Here is a 23,275-nt window from a genome sequence, read left to right as displayed (position 1 = left end):
GGATAGCCATGGAAAACAAACATGTACAGAGAAATCCACATTTCTCAGGAACGGAACCCATATGTAACCCAGGGACCGCCTTTATTGGGAAGATCAAAGCTATGTTCTACTGCCCCACGCCCCACTATATCCTTGTGGTAGCTTGTCAAATTTTGTTTTATTGTGCTCCTGTGAAGTGATGGGATGTATTATCATGTTAAGTTTGCTACAAGTAGAATTTTTTTTTCTCTGCCATGAGCTCCACTGCTCTCTTTATCAACTACAAGAGGCTAAACAGATCATTCGAAATCTTTGACATTCAATGCCATCACCAAAACCACTTTCTCTCATCTGTATTACCCCCGATACCGCCACTTTACTTCACTGATACTGTCACTTTACTTCACTGATACTGTCACTTTACTTCAGCTTATTTTTCTTGCTAGACTTCTTGCATTGCTCTCCAGGCCTGCTTCCCACCTTCCATAACTAAGAGCTTGAAAACTTTTGTTCTTTGTGTACTACATTGCAAATGTACCCATCAACGTGCTCATTGATGGCAGCAATTAGAATCTATACCGCATAGCTCCAGTGACTTACGTTCGATTCTGATCCAAGGTGTGCAGTTTGCATCCTCTCACTGTGACCATGTGGCTTTTCTCAGATTGCTCCCATTTCCTCCCACATTCCAAAGGTGCTAGTTATTGATTATTGTAAATTGCCATCGCGTAGGTGGGTAGCAGGAGAATGAGGGGGAGTTAATGGACAATACGGTGAGTGGCTTACATAGAAATAAGTGGAGAAATGGGATTGTTGGGAATGCTCTGAAAGCTGGCAAAGATTCAATGGGCTGAATGATGTCCTTCTATGTCGTAAGAAAATATGAATTTACAATAGCTCACAGCCAGTAAAATCATGATTTAAAAATCTTCAACCCTTTCATTGCCTTGACCCTTCCTCAATTTTGTGACCTTTTTCAGCTCTAGAACCCTTTAAGATCTGTTCTCCTCCAATTCTGATTTCCTGTGCATTCCTGATTTTAATTGATCCAACCCTGGCATTCATGGTTTTAGCTGCTTAGAACCTAAATTCTAGAGCTCTTTCCTCTATCACTCCAACCCTCTCCCTCTACGATGCTTCTTAAAATCTTCTTTGAGCAAGCTTCTGGTCATCTGTCCACATTTTACAATGTGCTTTGCTGTTAAATTTTGCTTTAGAAAGCTCCTGTAATGAGCTTTAAGATGTTTTTCCACATTCAAAGCCCTGTATAAAATTCAAGTTATTATTGGTATTGAAGTTATTTTCTTTTACCCTTCTCTTTTTTTAAACCATTCATTTTAAATAGGTTTATTATACACATCCTTTAAATGTGACAGAGTGGGTCCAAAAAGAATGGATTAGAAAAAATTGTGAAAAATGTGAGAAAACGAAATCTGTCAATACTGGCACACACACAAAACTTAAAAATGCAAAACTGGGCAGTTACAGCTATCACTACCTGAACTGTTGGACTGGAAAGATGGCAGACTTGTTGAGGAGAAACCTCCAAAATTATCAGAAGCATTACAACTTCCAAATGCATCAAAGTTTGCAAAATCTGTATTCATAGAGCTTGAAGCTGGAACAGTAACATGGAGGAAAAGAAATGGAAAAAAGAAAACCAAATGTTAATAGATATGAAAATCATGCACCGTAGGAATGAATTAATGTCACAAAATCGTACACAAGCTCAGGTGCCGACAGACATCCAACAAATATATTACTTTGAAGGTGTGGCTGTTCAAGACAACGATACATAAATATTCATAAGTGGGATAAACTGTGTACCCTGCGCCAGATGGCATTTTCTAATAATCATTAATCAAGATTCACTATTCACATCAAAAATGATCTTTATAAATAACATGTTTTGTTTGAAGTATTAACCTGTTTTAAAAACCTGTATCAATTCATACAGATTTGTACCTTGAAAATAAAGAGAATATTTGGAAAAACACATTGCCATCAGTGTCCAGCACTGAACTACCTTTATCTAGATCAAGGTGCCCCTTTAGTTTGCATTTTCTTTACCCAATATTGACTACATTTATGTTAATGTGCAAGTGGTGCTAGAAGCAAAGAATTTTGAGATTTGAGGCTTTGAGTCTGTGACAGTGATTGAGCTTCCACAAAACTGGGGGAAGTGATTCACACTTGACTGCAAAGCAAAACTGTTTGCAGTTCAGGATTTCATTACCATTAATGGAAATCCTTCGGTACAGTGGAACTTCAGTTTCGTGGAGATCGACTGTTGATCCTATACTCAGCACTGTGATTTCACAACATCAAAGTAATATCAGGGTTGTGAACCAACTCTGGAATCAGGAAGAACACATGCTGATATTCTACACCATTACTCCATTAATTATACAAAGTAGAGATTGAAGCTCTCCTTTCCTTTTGTGTCATATAATTGCATTCATTCTCTTAACTTGTACTTTTAATGCAAGCTATCAATTTACTAATGCCACAAAGCAGTTTGAATATTTTTTAGTCATCTTAAGTATAAACACAGGATAGAAGCTCTCCAGAGGACAGGATTAGCAGTGCCACTTAAGTGTTATTCATGGTCCTTTCTACATACTATTGGTCTAAAACTAACCTTCCATCCATTGGTTACCTCAATCAGTCTTTACCAATTCAGGAAACTCATTCCACATTTCACGTCTTGTGTCATATTTCACAGACAGATAAATAAAACATTCAGGCCATTAAAATAAACTAAATACTGGGTCTTGCTTCAAGAGGGACAGAAAAGAAAAGCAGGGAGTCATATTAAACATTAAACCAGATCTGAAAAACTGTGCTTCCCATATTGATCTAGTTTCCACACTATACATATATGAAAAAATCTGGAGAAATGGAGCAGGTGCAAAGGTTAACGTGGGACGATACCAGAACTAAGAGCATATAACCATGAAGAAAAGGGTGGATTCATGGGGCTGGGAAAGGGTTAGAATTAACCTAATCAAACTCTTCAAGAAATGAATAGGTCTGCAAGGGTAGATTTGGAGGAAGTATCTCCTCTGTGAGACAAAGACTAAAACAAGACTTAATGTCACTAATAGATCCAATAAAAGGAATTCAAAGAATTTTTTTTTAAACCTAGAATGTGGAACTTACTTCTACAAAGGGTAGATGTGACAAATACCACATGCATTTAAAGGGAAGGAATAGAGTTAGATGAAGGTGGCTAGGAAGAACTTTGATATAGATTAGTTGAAAAGATCTGTAGACTTGATGCAAGTTATTTACATATACTCACTGGTAGATGACTTCAAAGAAACATTGCAAAGAGCAAAACTGTAATATACTATAGCAACCAAAAGGTTCATCCAAAAAGACGCAAATTAAATATTCCACTTCAAGCATCATGCCAGCTCAAAGTACCTTTAGATATCTTTGCTAAATTACATGTTATTCCAGCTTTTTTGAATAATCTATCTGTAATTAAATATTCTCGTCAACAGTTACCGATAACATCTAGTGCTCACTGTTTCAGATTGCACAATTTAAATAAAATTTTATATAGTTTTCCTGCAGTCCAAACTGTTATTTGCTTAAGAAATACCTTTATCACTCAAATGTGACATCAGCACGAAGAGATAACCAGTAAACACCATCTTACCTGTGTGACTGTTAAAATGTGCAAAGTTTGCAAAATATGGAGGTGCAGACTGTGGAGTAGCGAAAATGTCCCCTCCAAGGTCAGTGAGGAGGTCAAATGGAGCCACTTTCTTCTCCTGTTGTGATCCCTGGGAGCGACTCACTGCTGGAGACTTCAAGGAAATGTGATCTCAATTTTAGATTTACCTCACTTGCAAACCAACAAGTTCTTACTCTAGCGAGTAATGGGAGTAAAGGCACAAAGGATGACAAATGGGAATCTACTGGAGAGGATGAGGGCTGGCAGTGTGAAGAGTAGAAGATAGAGGCTGCATAAAGAGAGTCATTGACAATGTCAGTGAACAACGAGCTGAGGATGGGTTGGCTGCATAAGGCAAGGAGTTGGGAAAGGATATGGCCAAAGAAATACAAAGCTCTTAATAAGGGGTCTTCCAAGGAAGATAGTGAGGTCGGGAATTTTTTTTTTAAAAGAGAATATCAACTCACTTCCTTACTCTATTGGGAATGAGCGTTAATTAAGCTCACTAAATGATAACTCATTGACAGTCATCATCTCGAAAGCTGGGTTAATTATCACAGAATTTTCCAGAGTTTTGCCAGAAATTAGCCACAATTTCAGGCAGTTTTTAAACAGTAATTAATTTTGGTGGGAGACAGTTGAGGTGTCTAATCCAATGAATGAGAAATGAAGAGCCCTTTGTCATCCTTTTTGTAGTTTTAAACAGCAGTTCTAACATTCTTAATAATTAATACAGTTGATGAAATGAGACCAGATGGCTTTATTTTTACTTGACACTGTACTATTATCTGAACACGTCTGCCTTTTCTGAGTCCCTCAGAAGATTCTATACCACTTATCTTCCCAGGCAAATAGTATAACTCTCATCAGAAATATTCAGCATTGTATAACCATACTAGCATAAGAGATTCTAAGTCATTGAATCAATACAAGACAAGGCAGCCATTTAGCCGAATGAGTCCACACTAGCTCTTAAAATAACAATCTGGTCAGTCCAATTTTGCCTTTTTCCCTACAGCCTTACAAATTATTTTCCCCTTGAATTTCTAACCAAATCTCTTTTAAGAGGTTAGACAGACAGTTCATATCACTCTTACAGGCAGTGAGCTCCAGATCATAACAGTAACTATGTAAACGCTGGTTAACGTCAACTAGTGTTAACTCCAGCTGAACTAAACAAAATCATGAGTGCTGTGAAACAATTGTTAATATACTAGGGGCAGTAATTTATTTGGAGATTGTCACTAGTGTAACACTTGGTGCAGTGAAGTTGCAGGGTTATACCATTCCACGTAAATTGATAGCTAATAATACAAAAGTAATACCTGCCATTTTCACATCCTGCAGGGAGCACTGTTACTTCAAACCTCTCAGTACAATACAACAAACAGACTCCAGGCTTCATCAGAATTACTTGCAAGATTTTTGTTTCGTAAGTGAACCCTGTGTAGTCACGGCTTTAAGGACTGAAAAGATTGTGCATTTGTGTTGAAAAGAGCAAAAAGGTGGTTCTGCACAAATTATACTTGTCTTAATAATTACCCTTGCATCATCTGGCACTTGAGCCTCCGTGAAATTAAAACTTTATGTTGCAAATGGTTTATTTTCCAATCGCTGGATCATTTTCCATTCAACATTTTTCACTTCATGAAGGGGAATGTATTTAGTGTTGGCCAATAAATTGCAACTTACTTATATTAATGCATAGAATCACTATGCTATTTTAATGCCAAACTGTAGAAAAGAAATGGCTTAATTACTCATTTTAGAAGATCATTAAATATAAAAGTAGAAAATGCTGGAATAACTAAGTAGGTCAGGTATATCTGTAAAAGAGGAAAATGTAACATTTTGGGTCAATGACTTTGGATCAAAACTGAAAATTGTGGATTTTCAGCTACATTCCAAGAGTTAACAGTGTAAACAGAGAGGTTGGAAGTATTACACCCAAGATTTTGAAGAAAGCTCATCAACTTGAAACATTGCCTCTGACCTTGTCTGAATTTCTGAACATTTCCTACATTTTTGTTTCAGGTATCAAAAATCTACTGGTAATTGATTTTGTATCAAAGAGGCTTCACAACAAGAGTGTGGGCAAGGTGGAAGCCAATTTCACAAGCTGCAGTCAAAAATACATGCAAGTAATTTCTCATAAAAGAACCATGTCCAATCATAGCTTTAACAAACCACTAAAGAAATTTCATGCCAGCAAATTGCATTTTAGAATATTCCTGATTCATGGTGGACAGCCGTCTGTTAAGATGTTGTACATTCAAGTACCTCTCAGGGAGCTGACTTTGTAATCCTGATTGATGCTCCAGTCCAGCACTGAGAGGCACCACATTGTGAAAGTATGAAACCTTAGATCATATTAAGCTGAGGTCCATATGTCTGTAAGTAAATGTTAGAAGATCTACAGTAGAATTTCCATGTGTTTAATTTTACCTTAAATCCCAAGCCACAGAAAAATAACTCGAAGAATTTTATACTCAAGTTGTGTCAAGCACCATCATTTCTGCTGGTTTAAAAAACATGGTAAAACTGGGCTCACTGCTTTGTTAACTTAATAGTTTGGTACAGTTCTGCCAGTTGTGGTCATTGCAAGTTTCAAGAAATCTTTTCAAGTTATGTTTGTTTTTGGTGCAATGTACACGCAGCATTATATTTAAACAAATAAATTATTCAATTTACAAAAACAATTAGCGTTGTCTAAATACAGTTGTTAAAATGGATTAACTTTATTTACTGCTACTATCCCTAATGTACAGAGAACAGAAGAAAAATACATTAAAGATTTGGCATGCAACTATGCAAATTAGCTCAAGCAGAAACTTCAATCATAATGCAGGAAAACTAAGAAATTCTGCACACAGGTTGCACTTAGATTGTCAGTTGCACCTGAAGTAGAAACTATAGATTTCTTGGTATATTGAAAATGTACCAATTCCATCCATTCCTTTCACAATCAACAAAGGGTTAATTAATCACTTCTTGCTGTAACATCAACGGATAATAATAGGTCATTCAAAGTAAGTCACATAATGAGAAACGCGATAAGTTTGATTCAAATGCATGTCTTTACTTACTTGGGTGGTGTTCCTTTATTCAAAGGAAGCGCTGGTGTGGTGTCAGAGATTTGTGACTTTACTGGTTTGACTTCTGGAGTGCTACTTGCGCTGCTAGCTGAGGAACCCGAAATAGATGCATGGGCTGCTGCCACTGCCCAGGCTCGTTCTGCTGGCACAAACCTAGTAGAGAACGATGCATAGAATGAATCATGATGGAACAAAGCACTGGTCAGAGCAGTGTTGCTCATTAAAAGATTAACGCTGTATCAAAGGAACATCGGTGCTGCCACAGTAAATCAGAGCAGTAGCCAGGCAACACTGATACTGTGGGGCCTTTCCATACTTATTCTAGCAGTGAGACTATGTAATTTCCACTTCTGGTCCAAACACGACTCCAAACTACCAATGTGGCTGACATATAACTGCCTCTTTAGTTAGTAGGGATGGACAACAAATGCCAGCATTTCCATCAATTCAGGCTAAAATAAGGCTTACAGAAACACAAGGTCAAAATGTGATTTTGACCAAATAACATACTTAATACAAATTTTATATAAACATGAAATTCTGAACTAAACTAACATTTCAAAGAGAAAGACATTTAAAAAAATGGTTGTAAACCCAGTCTTTAAAAATGGGATCTTTTGTACATTAAATCCCAGAAGTACATCTATGGGCATTTTTCAGTGCCATCTCTAGGAGGGAAATAGAACTGTCCAGTTAACACAGGAGGAAAGGATGGGTATACTACAAGATTCAGAATATGGCATTTTCAAGGAATAGCTTTAACAGAGCCACAATTATTTTGATTGCATTACAGAAGTAATCACTCTCCTCTGATTAATTATAATCATGACAACAGATTCTACATTTGATCAAAAATGCATTTTTCAATTCTCAATAACTACTCGAAGCTTTCCCCTCTTTTAATAAGCTACAGAAGCAATCCTAAGTTCTGGAGTTATACTCCCATTTTTCTTGTCTGCATTTTTTCTTTGAACCCCAGTGACCATATTATGTCACCATCATAAAGGTGAACAAATCTTGGATCTACAAATCTAGATAGAGCCTGGGCACAGTAAACTTCAATCTGTACACTTGCATGAAGTGAAAACAGAAGTTATTTCCATCTTGCTGATCCAGACTCATTTATATGACAAAGTATCAGAATCAGATTTATTATCACTGACAACTGACGTGAACTTTTTAAGATTTTCCTGCCATGTATCACGTGGATAAGCACTTTAAATCAACAGCCAAAGATAGAGCCTCATAGAATTCAATAGCATCCTTTGAAACTTCGAACCAAACTAATCAATTCATTCCTTTGGGTGAGCAAATGCACATTTCAAGCAAACTCCCTGCTTGCCGCCAGGGAAGGCCACATGATTTACTCATTGACTAAGAGGCACATTATAAATACATACCACCAAACTTGATTCTGCAGATCAAGACTGAATGGGTGGGGAGTTAGGCTAGGATATAGGAGTCAGCAATTTTCTTTTTATGTTCTTCTGGCTCATATTAAATAGTTATGAAGGGTCCTTCAGTGAATATGGCTAGTGCAGTATTTACACAGGGTCATAAAGTCTCAAGAGTTGCTACTGCATGGAACGAGCTGTTACCTGGTGCTGTAAATGGATGAACCTCAGTGGAAATATTCAATATTAAAAAATAGACAAATACATATCCCAACTTCAATTTGAAGCAGGGAATTAGAACCTTTACAATACAAGAAGTCTCAAAGGTCTTGCATGCAAGATTCAATGGACTAAGTTTGAGTCTTACCTTTTTTCTTTTTATAATGTGATTAGTTATACTAATACTGATATTTTAACAATACGTTTACAATGACTTCTCTATGGAAAAGCGAGAGGAAACGCCATTTCAAAATCAGATGTGATAATTTCTCACCATACAGAATTGAAGCGTGTACATTCCCCATTACCTGTCAGGTGCCCACCAACACTGCCCATGCCAACTTTTGGCCAGTTGATCTTACATAGCAAGACTTCTCCTGCATGCTGCACCCTTACATCCTCTTTTATTGGCTTCATCAATTCTCTTCCTAATATACAGACTGAAGTGCTCATTCAAGAACAAGAACACAACCCTTTATTCATGATATACAAATGGGTCCTTGGGAAGACAACTTTCCCACTACAAGAGTGTGTTCCCCCAACACTCCTCTGAGATTCGATCTTATGCACTGAAGAGAAAAACAATTCAGTGAAACCTGGAACCCTGATACTGATATTATTGAGAAATATTAGCAAAGCTGACCTCGGAAATAATCATAATTCTCTAGATATCTTTTTTTTAAATTAAATATCACAAATAACCAATTAACAACGAACTTGCCTACCTAGTAACAATCCTGACCAATCCAATTGCAACATATCTTCTAGATATACATGAGAAACAAAGGACTGCAGATGTTGGAATATCTAGAAGAAAAACACCATGATGCTGGAAGAACTCAGCAGGCCAGGCAGCATCCGTGGAGAAAAGCAGGCGGTCCATGTTTCAGGTCAGGATTCTTCTTCAGAACTGAAGATAGGAAAAGGGGAAGCCCAATATATAGGGGGGAAAAGCAGAGCAGTGATAGATGGACAAAAGAGGGGAGGCAGGGTGGGTGCAAGGTGGTGATAGGTAGGTGCAGGTATGAGATAGTGATAGGCAGGTGCAGACGAAGAGGGGAGAGCAGATCCATTGGGGATGGGTCAAAGGTAAGGAGGAAAAAAAGGGTGGAAAAAGATAGGCGAGGAAAGGGAAGAAAAGAAGAGGTATGATTGGGGATGGGTGTGGGGGTGGGTTGTGGGGATTACTTAAAGTGGGAGAATTCAATGTTCATGCCATTAGGCTGCAAGGTTCCAAGATGGAAAATGAGGTGCTGTTCCTCCAATTTGCACTTGGACTTCTGGCAGTGGAGGAGGCAGAGGACTGACATATCTGTGATGGAGTGGGAGGGGGAGTTGAAGTGACTGGCAACGGGGAGATGCAGATCGCGGTTACGGACGGAGCGCAGGAGTTCTGCAAAATGGTCACCTAGTCTGTGTTTGGTCTTGCCAATGTAGAGGAGGCCACAAATCACAAACAATCTTTGCCTGTTGATTCTTTGCACACTTTCAAAACTATGACAGTCTTTGTAATTGGACATGATGAAGAATTGATGTTTTGGAAATTGGGAATAGGAAAGAAATGTATATCCAGAAGAAAAACACTATGATGCCGGAGGAACTCAGCAGGCCAGGCAGCATCCATGGAGAAAAGCAGGTGATCAACGTTTCAGGTCAGGACCCTTCTTCAATGTGGCCTACTCTACATTGGCGAGACCAAACGCAGACTAGGTGACCGTTTCGCAGAACACCTGCACTCCATCCGTAACCGCGATCTGCATCTCCCCATTGCCAGTCACTTCAACTCCCCTGCCCACTCCATCTCAGACTCCTCCTCCAGTTTGCGCTTGTAATCCTCCACTGCCAGAAGTCCAAGTGTAAACTGGAGGAACAGCAGCTCATTTTCCATCTTGAAACCTTGCAGCTTAACGCATGAACATTGAATTCTCCAACTAAGTAATCCTCACAACCCCACCACCCCCCCCAAACCATGCCTCCTCTTTTCTTCCTTTTCCAAGCCTCTCTTTTTTCTATCCTTTTTTCCTCCTTACCTTTGACCTATCGCCCGGTGGATCTGTTCTCCCCCCTTCCCCCGCACCTGCCTATCACTATATCTTAACAGTATCTACCTATCACCACTTTGTGCCCACCCCACCTCCCCCCTTTTGTCCACCTATCACTGCTCTGTTTTTTCCTCCTATATATTGGGCTTCCCCTTTTCCTATCTTCAGTCCTGAAGGGTCCCGACCCGAAATGTCGACCGCCTGCTTTTCTCCACGGATGTTGCCTGGGCTGCTGAGTTCCTCCAGCATCATAGTTTTTCCTCTTCTGGATATACAATTCTTTCCTATTCCCAACTTCCAAAACAACAATTCTTCGTCGTCCAATTACAAAGATTGTAATCAGTTTTGAAAGTGTGCAAAGGATCAACAGACAAAGATTGATTATGATTTGTAGAACATTATGCAAAAGCATTTATTAGTAACAATTATGATCACTTCTAGTTATTCCATTTTAAGATTCTTAATAATGCTTCCGTCACACCCATTAGAGTAATGAAAGTGGGATTATGACAAAGTGGTACCTGTGGAGCTGTGCTGAAAGCCAAGGTACTTTTGGTCATCTGTTTTGGACTTGTCCTAAAGTTAAAGGATTCTGGGTTAGAATCTTTGACTTTTTGAAGAATTTAATAAAATAATACTTATGATCCAGTTATAACAGCTGTAGGAATCCTAAGTAAATCAGCAATGCATACTATATTGAGGTATAATCAGATTATTTCCCCACAAGGCTACTAATTTTCAAAGAATGACACTCTACAAAGTATGTTTTCATTATCAGGAGACCTTCATAGAAAAGAATTCACAGCATTCCTACAACTTGGCTACTTTGTTCATATATCAACCTGACTTCAGTACCTCCTTTTCGTCTTCCATGACCTTCTGTTTATCATCCCCTTTCATGCTGCACACTTCACCACACATTTGTCCGTTCCCTGTGCGCTTCCACAAACATTTATACGTTTGTCCATCGCACTTCACAAACCCCAAAATATCTCATACGTACTGTTTCCTTGTTTCACACCTGTTCCCATGTAGCAATAAGCAATGTGCTATCTTCCTCACTTGCATCATCCCATCCAGGCAACTGAGCTTCCACGCTCTACTTCCCAATGTTATCGATACACAGCCTCATGGCATTAACAGAAACACACTCAGACCTTCCATACAGAACTGAGCCAAGGCCTGATAAATGAACACTGACTAACCAGAGACTGGCACACATCACCGTTTAACCAATACCCATGTGAACACGCAGAGATTTAACATTTACCATCTTTTCTTCTCATATTTTTCCTGCAGGAAATCTTTGACTTTCTGAGGATCTCTGAAATCGGGATAAACTGATGATCTTTCATCATACAATCCAAGCCAAATCTGTTTACACACCTAAACAAAAGAAGACAGAAATATCATCTTGGTAAACATATCAAAGAGAGAATTTATAGGGGCAAATGAACTAGGATCCAAACATAGCTACCATCAGGCAGAACATTTTGCATCTAAAAGTACATTTCATGGTGCTTTTTAAAGCTTCATTTTATTGGCTATACAAACAGCAACGTGTGAATCACCATAAAAATCAAAATGCATAAGTCATAAGTTAAGTAGGTAAGAGACAAGAATGTATTACATCCTGGCCAGATTCTCTACACAACCAATGAATTGCTATATTTTGTGCATTTTATTTGCCTCTCATGTAACAGACAAGGTGAACGTGGAAGACACTTGGATCACATGGGTACCCAGGACTGGGCTACATATTGCTTTTTTTTTAAACCTATACGCCTCATTATATCTAGTACCAGTCAGATATTGTACTTCACCAAAGGAGAAAATACATTATAGTTAGCTGCCACATCTTTATTAATCAGAGCATTTTTAGAGTGATTTTCCTCAAAAAAGACAGATCTTGTGTACTCAGAACAGAGGAATTCATTGGGACAGTCCATAATATTTAGACTTTCCAGAGGGTATTTGCTCTGCAGTGGATAGACTCAGAGTGTACCGCACAGAGTGCAAAGCCCAACATAATTTTTGTGGCATTTTCGATTTCTGTCCAGAACCAACCAGGATCAGAATGTGCGTAGAAAAATAATCTATAGTTTATTCTACAGGAAACATTAACATTTTGGATCAGATGTTGGCTACATATATTCAGTGCATTACCCTGAACTGACCCTCCCACATACTGTTACAGATGGCATTACTAGCTACCTGTTTTCACATTTCATCGAATTCTTCAGTTCACCAGTGAGCTAGTTTTCACTTCTGGGCTAAAGCTTTCTATGTCATCAATTAATTTGGAGGCACACATGTTACAAGTGTGCTCGCAAGACGTTATTGAGGAGGAAACACACAATTCTAGGAATTATTCAAATAACAGGAATTATTTGCAGTGGAAGATTACTGAGCATGCATTAAAGTAGAGGATTTTCAAAGAAACCAAGATCTCTTTCTAGTCTGGGACCCCATTAATCTTTTAATAGCAACAGAGTAGAGCAGCCAAAGGCCTGGAGTTTTGATGATCTTCTATCACTTTAAATTCTTCTTGTAACCCATTAATTAAATACAATTTAGGAGCTATTACTCCAAGTATTCTGTCAGCACAAATTATAAAACCGGAACAATTTTTAATCTCTTTGCCCATAATTACTTTATGGCCAGAAGCAGGATACAAAACACAACAGTTCTGTAGATATTAAACATCAGAAGAACAAACTTGTCTTTATATAGTATCTTTGATATCACTTAGCCATCTAATTTTGGTACAATTAAATAAATGCTTTTGATATGTAGCATTTATAGGTAAGTGGGGAAATGCAAGAGCAATTTTCTCTCAGCAATATCCCACACACAGGATTGAGATAAATGACTCAATTAATCTGGGATTTTTGGTGATACTGTTTTGGTAACACATGGTAATCTGTGCATGTAAAACTTCCCACTCTTCTTTGAATAATACTGTGAATCTTGCATCCAACTTTAACACTTCATACATAACACAGCACAAGTACAGGTTTGAAGCATCAGCCGAGCAGAGACTCAAATCCTGGAGAGCCTTGAATCCATAACCTTTGATACAGCAGTATCACAAAGCCAAGCTGAAACTTGGCATCTTTCCTCTTCACAGATGCTTAGCTCCAGCATTATCTGCTTTTATCAATCACACAACATCCAAATATTTATCAAAACTGAAAATGATGAAGATGCAACTGGAAGAACTTTGAATTTTGCAACCCTGCCCCTGGTTAAATGCAATTCTTCCAGAATGCAAATCAGACTAATCTGTCAACTATCTCATTGTCAATATTATTTTACATTTCTCTGCTCCTCCTGAAATAATGAAATAATTGTTCAACTAATAATAAAGGCAGGACTATTGAAGAAATTAAAGTATACAACTCATCTGAACTCTGCCATTCAACAATTTGCATTAAATTTGATTAAAAGTATAACAGTTCTGAAATATGACTTTATGTTGCTTGATTCTGCAGCAAACTTCGCTTCCAAGAATTCATTTAAGTATAAATCTTAATCTTTGTCACAGGACAGTCTGAGTTCTGAAAGCATATGCAGAATTGAGAGAACTGTAAGGACAGATATTCAAAATCCAATTGAAAAATATGATCCTATGACACAGTACAGTGAACAGGTTTCTGCCATTGATATATAGGAAGAAGCTTGTTCTTATAAATTACTGGCTAAGGTGAAAATCTTTGCTCTACTGTGTTGAAACAGAAAACAAAGTTATGTAGTTAATACAGAAGTGAGGGGTAAGTTAAAAAGATAAATTCCTAAACTAAGTCAATAGTTTAAGTAAGACTTTAGGGATCTCAGGTCACTTCTGTTACAAATAAGATAATGAATGTGGAGAAGAGGAGGCAGTACAAGGCTTAGTGATATTCAAAAGAAATTGCACATAATAGATAAATAATTCAAGTTTAAGAGATTTTTTAAAAAATTAAACCCATTTTTGATCTGTGATCTTTAATTATTGCCTAGTTTAATCTGCAGAGACCATTTACCATACATTAATTTATTCTGTAGTTTCCAAAACATTTATTCTGGAACAAAGTTGTCAATTTCCTATAAAATCATGACCTAGTTCTTCTCAACACTTTGTTAATATTTTACCTGCTACCTAAACAAAAGTCACTTCAAGCATTTATCTAAAATTCTGAATGCATCATTAACACGATCATCAATAAAATTGATGAAACAAAGTACAAAGCAGTACATGGTAGTCAGTACTATTATTAGTACTAATCGTACTACAACTAGCAGTAAATTAGTACTAATGTTTGTAGTACTACAAACAGTATGTAAGATCTAATAATTCTTACATTATTAGTTTGTGTTTTTACAGATACAGATTTGTATCTGTACAAACACAAAATAATATGCAAGAATAATTTTGGATTCTGCCTCCAAGATATGGATACAGAAGACAAGGACACTTGTATGCTCCAATGTGGATTGGTACAATAGAGTAGAATATAGTATTTGGTAATAGCTATAGCACGACTCACTTACAGGATATTCAAAGGTAAATGGTACTAGAAGCAAGACACAAGGCACTCCTGGGCTGAACCTAAGTGGTACAAGGTCACAGGTTATAAAGTGCTCCATAAGGAACTGATACAAGATGATTAAATACAGTTTACTGCAAGAATGATCAGTAAAAAGCTGTGGAACAAGATGCTTGCCACAATTTAACTTAATGCTCCTCCCTCATCCTGGCAAATGATAGTGCAAGGCTTGTGAGTAACAATGTGACGAGGAGAGAAACAAATGATGGGTCTAGATCTAAGTCTTTTTCCATTACCTTACCCCTTTTTCCTTGCATCATCATTTTTTTGTGTCATTGAATCCCTCCCGCTTTACATCTTTGCTCAGGTATTTGCTCTCTCTTCTCCTCCTCGCTTGCTCAAGCCTCATTATTTTTCCAGTTCTATGGAAATGTCAGATCGACTGTTTCTTTCTCCACAGATACTGCCTAGGCTACTGTTTCTTGTACTGTTGCCTCTAGATGGGAATGCCAAGAATCGAAGACTTGAAATATATGTAGGTGATGGGAAAATTAATTTAAATTTGTTGTAAGAGTTCAAAACTCCACAGCACAGACCACAAAGAAACCATCTGACACCATCAGTAAAATATGTTACTGACAAAAGATTAAGATCAAGTCAACGGCAAAAAGCAATGGGGGTGTGAAAGGCATTCAGAGACAGGAAGCTGTATGTGAACATATTAAAATTTGAAGCTTCATTAAATTTTGTACAGTTAGCTAATAGATCAATTCAACCTTTTACTTGGCAACAAACTTTAGTAATTTTTTTTTACCTTAAATATACAATCATAGCCTGAAATTTACAACAATAGATCAGACTGACAGCACGTGTCAACGACATCTTTTGAGCCCAATGTCTGAATCAAAATTTGCTAAGAAGGGTTAAGGTCAGTGACATCGCATCAGCAATTTCTTGGGCTAATTTTCCAGAGATGGCAAGTTTTAAAATGGTGCTCATTAACATACAGCAATTCCCACTACGCAATAAGAACACAGGCTCCGATCACAGCTGCAAAAGGATTCAATATCCCATTCTTCTGTTTGGAGTAAGACTGCACTTCCATTAGGTAGCAACTGAAACGTTGGAATTATTGCTTGATTCATTGAGCATGTCTATGGTATATGCGGAACAAAATTTGTGCATCTGTTTTAGACATATTGTGCTCCAACAGCAGAGAACTAACTACATGGCATTCATACATGGCAGAGAAAGGCAAAACATTAGTGCAAATAATATTACTCAATGGAGATGAGAAGGAACCATATGAAATACATCTTTGTTTTTTTCCCTTTAAATTTTGCAGCAGCTCTTTCATTTCTGTTCTAGCTTTCACAATTTTTTGGCTGAGCACACTCATGCTCCTAAATAATTCATGTAGCAGTAGCAAAGCTCACTTTGATGCAACAAGAATACAGCAGTTGCAAACCCCAAGCAGAAATGCACAGACTCCAACTAGGTGTTGTAAATTCCTGCCTTCAGTTGATCAGCAACAATTCCAATTCCAACATGGACTATGTGATTGAGAAGGCAAGAAGAGTATTTACACAATATTTTTCCTCAAAAGAAGCTGGTTCAACGAGTTGGCTTAGCAAATGGGCAAGTCACACTTTTAGGAAGATCCCAGGGTTATGTTTCTGTCAGCATGATAGGACACGTGGCCTTCTGGTTTATACAGCAGAGAATTTAATTGCCAGAGTTCTCATTCATAACAATTTTACTTGAAGTAGAAGAACTAGGTGAGGAAAAGGATTGCTCATGGTAGCGAGGTGGTCCAAAATGTGAATTGTTTGAACACACTCAATGCCAAGAAGGATCCAGTAAGGTGATGTTCGAGCTGGAAGCCTTTCCAAAATGATTAATCCAGAGGACAACCTTGGTTTTTGCAGCATTCTCATGGCCAGCACAACTGAAATGACCTCAAATATCACCCCTTGCCAATAAACCCAAGGAGCTCAAAGCATTTCTGAAGATTGCCAAGGGAAATTGTATGTCATTTCATCCAAGAGATTAAGACCCAAACTGTGAGGTGAAAGACACTGAAATTATGTCAAATCTTGGTCAACTCATTAAACAAAATAAATAAATTCGAACAAATTCTTAATCACACTTACCTCATTACCATGTGTTCTCAGAAATTCAATTTCTTGCAACGTGAAAGTGGTCATGGAGATTGACTTGACTCTATGCGGAGGATTCAGCCCTCGTCTAAAGATTTAAAGCAAAATTGATTTGCTGCTATTACAATTTGTGCAGAAATGCTTGATTTTAACTAATGTGTAAACTACACCTTTCATATGTAGGTACGTTATGTTTTGTAAATTATAATGCATCATTTCATTAATCATTTTCATTCTCCCATGGAAACACTGAGTGGTAGATAGGAAAGGATAAAGGAATTAAGATTTGGGGGATTCTTCTCACCTATCAGAAAGACAAATCCATCTTCTTCTCTCTACTTACACATATACTTTTGACCATCAGCATTTAATGCTTCCGTGTAGAATTAGTGTGCTCACAGCATGTCCTGTTTAAAACCGGACTGTTGTAAAAGCCCAAATGGGCTCAAAATATCCATCAGGAATAAATTTGTTAATGTTCAACCTTGAGTGGCCAATATTTGTCTCCAGTTCGACCCACAACTACCTATTAAAGGTAGTAGGTCACTCAATTGTATGAACCCACTTCAAATATGGACTAGGGTGGCTCATAGTCCACCAGAACTTGTCAATAAATGGCAGCCTTACCAAGGAGGCTAACATCAAAGATTGTTTTAAAATTATAATTAAAAATGATAATGGAACTAATTCCTTCAGCATCAATGTTATCACTGTTTTGTTATCACACTCCACTGAAGCACTAGGGCAGATTGGAGTCCACTTTAAGTTCACATCATCCTCAGGCTCCACTCATGCTTGTGCAAACGGATAATCAAGAGGGCCAACAGAATGTGAGCCTCGGTTAGAGTGTTAGAAAATAAAAGAAAGCTTTGTTGCAGCAGTAGGAAACACCAATTAGACCATGGTAAAGTACTATATTTAGTCCTGGGCACTGCATCCTAAAAAATACTGGCCTTGGAAGAACTGGGGTACATCAAAATTTGACCAGGCCTCTTAAGGATTAAATTATGATGAGGTTATACAGATATTATTTCTCCAGAATATCAAAAGTTAAGTAGTGACAATTAGAAGTTTTATGGATTTTAAGAGGAACTGAGAGGATAAGGAACATTCTGATCAATGAGCCTGGGACAGAGGAACATAATCTTAATATCAGAGCCACGGTATTCAGGGAAGAGGTTAGAAAACACTTTTTCACACAATCTAACTCTCATGAAGAGACACAGATACTCACCCAATTAATAACTTTAAATCAGAGAACAATATATTTTTTCAACCCAAGGATATATAAGGATTTATGAACAGGAACTGCCCATAATCTCTTAGAATGGTGGAACAGAAAACTGCCCTTAAGGATGATTCCTGCTCTGTACACATCCAGGGACCAGTGCAAGGCTGACTTGTCCTCTATCTCTACTGAGACATTGTGCAGAGTAAAGATCTAACCTGACTTCAGACTCCACCAGCAAAGAAGCAGGCTGCCCTGATCTATTACCTTTTAGTGCCAATTATTTCTTCAATACTAATGTTTCACTAATGCTACAGCTGAACTGCATTTATTCAGGATTTTCCCTAGCAATGACTACACTGTGAGATTCTATGAAACCCATCAATACAAGTCCAATAATAAGAGCTTCTACATATTTCACACTGCTGGGAATCGAGTTATAGCTTAATAGAACATGACCTCATCTGAACGATTGGCACATTTTTAGAGAGTTAATTATGCACCCATTTTGTAAGCCTTTAGGCAGATTGTGATTATTTTTTATTACTTCTACCCCACATTCGACTTTGAATATAACTTATTTCTAGAAGTTTTATTTTCTATTTTTATGAATTCTGGCACTTTCTGTTTTATTCAGTTCATTTCTATTCTACACTGGAGTATTCTCCAGAGACGTACTACTTTTTGTTTTTTATTTAAGGAATTGTTATGAAGAATAAGCCAGACATACACAGTGATGCTGGGTACCTTCTCTAGATATCAGACTGTGCTAATTTTGCACCGGTGCAAGCACAGATTAAAGTGTTCCAATGTTTTTAATTTTTTTGATCAGATTCAAAACTGGATTGCAGTAACTGGAGATAGAGCCAACAGAAACAGTAAGGCCACTGAAGTAGCCATATGTAAATCAAAACAGTTGACATCTAACTCTGGCAACTGCCACATCACAAAGCTACTGTCTCCAATAATTAAACAGGCTGCTTCATAAGAATCTTTTCTTTATTAAGTACTCAATGCCTCTCTCTCACTTTCTCCACCATCTGCCCAGTTGGCCTTGGCTTCCCTAACATTTCAACCAAAGCATGTGCATTTAATACATTTTGTTTTTTCAAGTGGCTGATGTATTTGCACATTTATTTAGTTATTTACTTGCTTCTTGCATTTTAAGATCATTTTGGGACAGTCCAGTGGCACAAGGGCAGTACAGCGAAAAAAGCCGCTGTCTTGTAGCTCCAGTGTCCCTGGTTCAATCCTGACCTCTGGTGCTGTCTATTCAGAGTTTACACATTCACCCTGGGACCACCTGGATTTTTGCTGGATATTCCAACCCAAAAACATATGCTTTGGTAAGTTAACTGACTACTGTAAATTGCCCCTAGTGTCTATTAAATGGTGGTAACAAATATTCAATCCTATTGTGGCCATAATTGACTTGTAAATGCTCTATTTCTGTGTGTGCCTGGCTACTGCCCACAATAGTGACCTACCCCTTTATGGTACATTATTGGTTGCGAGGTACCTGAGAATATCATGAGGTTATAATTTAATGATCTTGGATATTTTTATGAAGTATTTTGTATGACACAGAGGCAGCTGTTTAACCCATTGTGTCCATGCTGGCTAAAAATAAATTTTTGGTTAAACCCACTTCTCAGCATTTGGTCTTCAAAAGCTCACCCAGATATTTCTCTGATTGTGATTGTTTGTGTCTTTCAGGCAGCAAATTTCAGACCCCCACTCCGTGCTTGAAAAATGCAGTTTTTCCACAACTTACTGCTCTGCCTGTTCATTCTGTCACTTCTTATCAAATGTATCCCACCTGCAATATATTAGTTCCTACAGAGCCCACATGTAACAACATTTATATGACCCTTTAACATGGCAAAACATTCAGAGGCACTTCACAGGAGTTGCAGCAAATGAAATTTGGCACCACGCCATGCAGGATATTAGTACAGAGGACTAAAAGACTGGTCAGAGATAAATTTTAAGGAGCATCTTAAAAGGATGAAAAAAAGCAAAGAGGTTTAGGGAGGCAATTCCAGAGCTTAGAGCCTTGGCAACTAAAGGTGCTGTCACTGTACCATTAATAAATTGAGGCAATTTCAAGATGCCCTGTGTTTTGTAGAGTTAATGAGCTAAAGGAGGTTACCAAGATAAAATAGGGGCAAAGGCACAGACGAAATTAAAAACAAGTGTAAGAAATGTAAAACAAGGGCATCGGCAAATCAGGAACCAATGCAAGTTTGCAAGCACAAGCATTTTTAGCAAACAGGGCTTAGTCCGGGTTAACACACGGACAGCAGGGCTTTGAATGATTTCAAATTTATCACAAGAGTCCAGTTCAATTTCAGACAGTTGGTGGGGACAGAGATGGAGTCAACAGCTGGACATTAGTTTTTGACAGAGCCTCAAGATAATTGCTTTAGTCTGCCCAAAATTTCTTTAGTGAAAATTTCTGCTCCTGCAGTATTGCGTGTCAGACATGCAGTTGGCCTATTTAAGAGATAATGGAGCAGTCAAAATGGCAGCAACATTCTTCCACATGTTGTGGGTACTTCTTATTAATGATAAGAGAAATCAGGTTACCCAAATTCACACATTTAAGATTCTGTCAGTGGTCAGGCACCTCCACTAGCAATGCAGAGTACCCAGGTCTCAAGGCTACGTTATCTCCTTATGCACAATGCTAGTGTTCTGCTGTCAACGACATGGACATCCATTCACCTTCTTGACTCTATGGGGGCGAGTTTACCTTGCTTGCCAGCAGGATACCTTCTTTCCCTCCATACTCTGTGTAATGCAATGGGGGTGCCACGAGGTTTGGATTCTCAGCAGCCTCAGAAATGACTTCTCCTGCCCTCCCTGCCTCGCTCTTTCCCAACGTCCTACAATCCTTCAATTCTCTTTTCATTCAAATGTCTCTCTCCATCCCCAAAGCTTGTCCCTGCGGACCCACCATCCCCAAAGCTTGTCCCTGCGGACCCACCATCCCCAAAGCTTGTCTCCGGGGACTCTGCTTGCCCTCGCCCCATGGTCCAAGGTGAGTGTCCCTCACCTATTCCCTCTGCAGCCGCGCCCTCCCTACGATGCTGCAGCCTCCCTTTGCATTGTGCCGCCGACAGCGTGGAGAGAGGCCTGGCCGCTCCGGCCTCTCGTACTCACAGGATGCCGCTGCAGGACGTGCAGACGAAGGAGCCGATGGTCATGTTGGCGTAGGTCGGGCCTCTCTGGTCACAGTCGAAGCATTTCCTGTTGTGCAGCAGCGTTGTCATCTCCCGCAGCAGCTTCAGGTGCCTCTCCTCCTGCTTTCGCTTGGCTGCCATAGGGACGGGGCTGTGGAGACGGATGATCGGGCAGAGGAGCGGAGAGGACGCGGCGGCGCAGCAGAGGCGGGGGAGGGACTAGGGGTGGGCACACTCCCAACCGGAAAGGCACGCCGCTTCCGCCGGGGTGGGAACAGTGGGGGAGGGGGTAAGGGGGAGAGGGGGGGGTCGGGGTAAGGGGGAGAGGGGGGGGGTATGGGGTCGGGGTAAGGGGGAGGGGGGGGGGGGGTCGGGGTATGGGGTCGGGGTAAGGGGGAGAGGGGGGGGTCGGGGTAAGGGGGAGAGGGGGGGGGGGTCGGGGTAAGGGGGAGAGGGGGGGGGTCGGGGTAAGGGGGAGAGGGGGGGGGGTCGGGGTAAGGGGGAGAGGGGGGGGGTCGGGGTAAGGGGGAGAGGGGGGGGGTCGGGGTAAGGGGGAGAGGGGGGGGTCGGGGTAAGGGGGAGAGGGGGGGGGGTCGGGGGTAAGGGGGAGAGGGGGGGGGTCGGGGTAAGGGGGAGGGGGGGGGGGGTCGGGGTAAGGGGGAGGGGGGGTCAGGGAGGGGGTAAGGGGGAGAGGGGGGGTCAGGGAGGGGGTAAGGGGAGAGGGGGGGGTCAGGGAGGGGGTAAGGGGGAGAGGGAGGGGGTAAGGGGGGTGAGGGAGGGGGGGGTGGGGGTGAGGGAGGGAGGGAGGGGGTGGGGGTGAGGGAGGGAGGGAGGGGGTGGGGGTGAGGGAGGGAGGGAGGGGGTGGGGGTGAGGGAGGGAGGGAGGGAGGGGGTGGGGGTGAGGGAGGGAGGGAGGGAGGGAGGGAGGGGGTGGGGGTGAGGGAGGGAGGGAGGGAGGGGGTGGGGGTGAGGAGGGAGGGAGGGAGGGAGGGGGTGGGGGTGAGGGAGGGAGGGAGGGAGGGGTAAGGGGGTGAGGGAGGGAGGGAGGGGGTAAGGGGGGTGAGGGAGGGAGGGAGGGGGTAAGGGGGGTGAGGGAGGGGAGGGAGGGGGTAAGGGGGTAAGGGAGGGAGGGGGTAAGGGAGGGAGGGGGTAAGGGGGGTAAGGGAGGAGGGGGTAAGGGGGGTAAGGGAGGGAGGGAGGGAGGGGGTAAGGGGGGTAAGGGAGGGAGGGGGTAAGGGAGGGAGGGGGTAAGGGGGTAAGGGAGGGAGGGAGGGGGTAAGGGAGGGAGGGAGGGGGTAAGGGGGGTAAGGGAGGGAGGGGGTAAGGGGGGTAAGGGAGGGAGGGAGGGGGTAAGGGAGGGGGGGAGGGAGGGGGTAAGGGGGGAGGGAGGGAGGGGGTAAGGGGGGGAGGAGGGAGGGGGTAAGGGGGGGAGGGAGGGAGGGAGGGGGGAGGGAGGGGGTAAGGGGGGGAGGGAGGGAGGGGGTAAGGGGGGGAGGGAGGGAGGAGGGGGTAAGGGGGGGAGGGAGGGAGGGGGAGAGGGAGGGAGGGGGAGAGGGAGGGAGGGGGGAGGGAGGGGGTAAGGGGGGGAGGGAGGGAGGGGGTAAGGGGGGAGGGAGGGAGGGAGGGGGTAAGGGGGGAGGGAGGGAGGGGGAGAGGGAGGGAGGGGGAGAGGGAGGGAGAGGGGGGGAGAGGGAGAGGGGGTGAGGGGGGAGGGGCGAGGGGGGAAGGAGAGGGGAGGGGGGAGGGGGGGAAGGAGAGGG

General features: G+C 40.9%; 1 protein-coding gene across 1 annotated transcript in view; it reads right to left on the bottom strand.

Moving 5' to 3' along the window:
* Positions 1-21,694, bottom strand: part of LOC127571463 (arf-GAP domain and FG repeat-containing protein 1-like) — a 47,669-nt gene extending 25,975 nt beyond the window's left edge. Inside the window, 6 exon segments of the mRNA XM_052017855.1 lie at positions 1,478-1,597; positions 3,647-3,797; positions 6,747-6,912; positions 11,685-11,800; positions 17,097-17,190; positions 21,496-21,694. Of these exon segments, the coding sequence (XP_051873815.1) occupies positions 1,478-1,597; positions 3,647-3,797; positions 6,747-6,912; positions 11,685-11,800; positions 17,097-17,190; positions 21,496-21,656 (808 nt within the window). The 5' untranslated portion in view covers positions 21,657-21,694.
* Between the last annotated feature and the right edge of the window lie 1,581 nt (positions 21,695-23,275).

The sequence above is a fragment of the Pristis pectinata genome, chromosome 6, assembly GCF_009764475.1.
Source record: "Pristis pectinata isolate sPriPec2 chromosome 6, sPriPec2.1.pri, whole genome shotgun sequence".
NCBI lineage: Eukaryota > Metazoa > Chordata > Chondrichthyes > Rhinopristiformes > Pristidae > Pristis > Pristis pectinata.
Note: the sequence above shows the minus strand (reverse complement) of the source record. Positions and strands in the feature narration are given on the sequence as shown.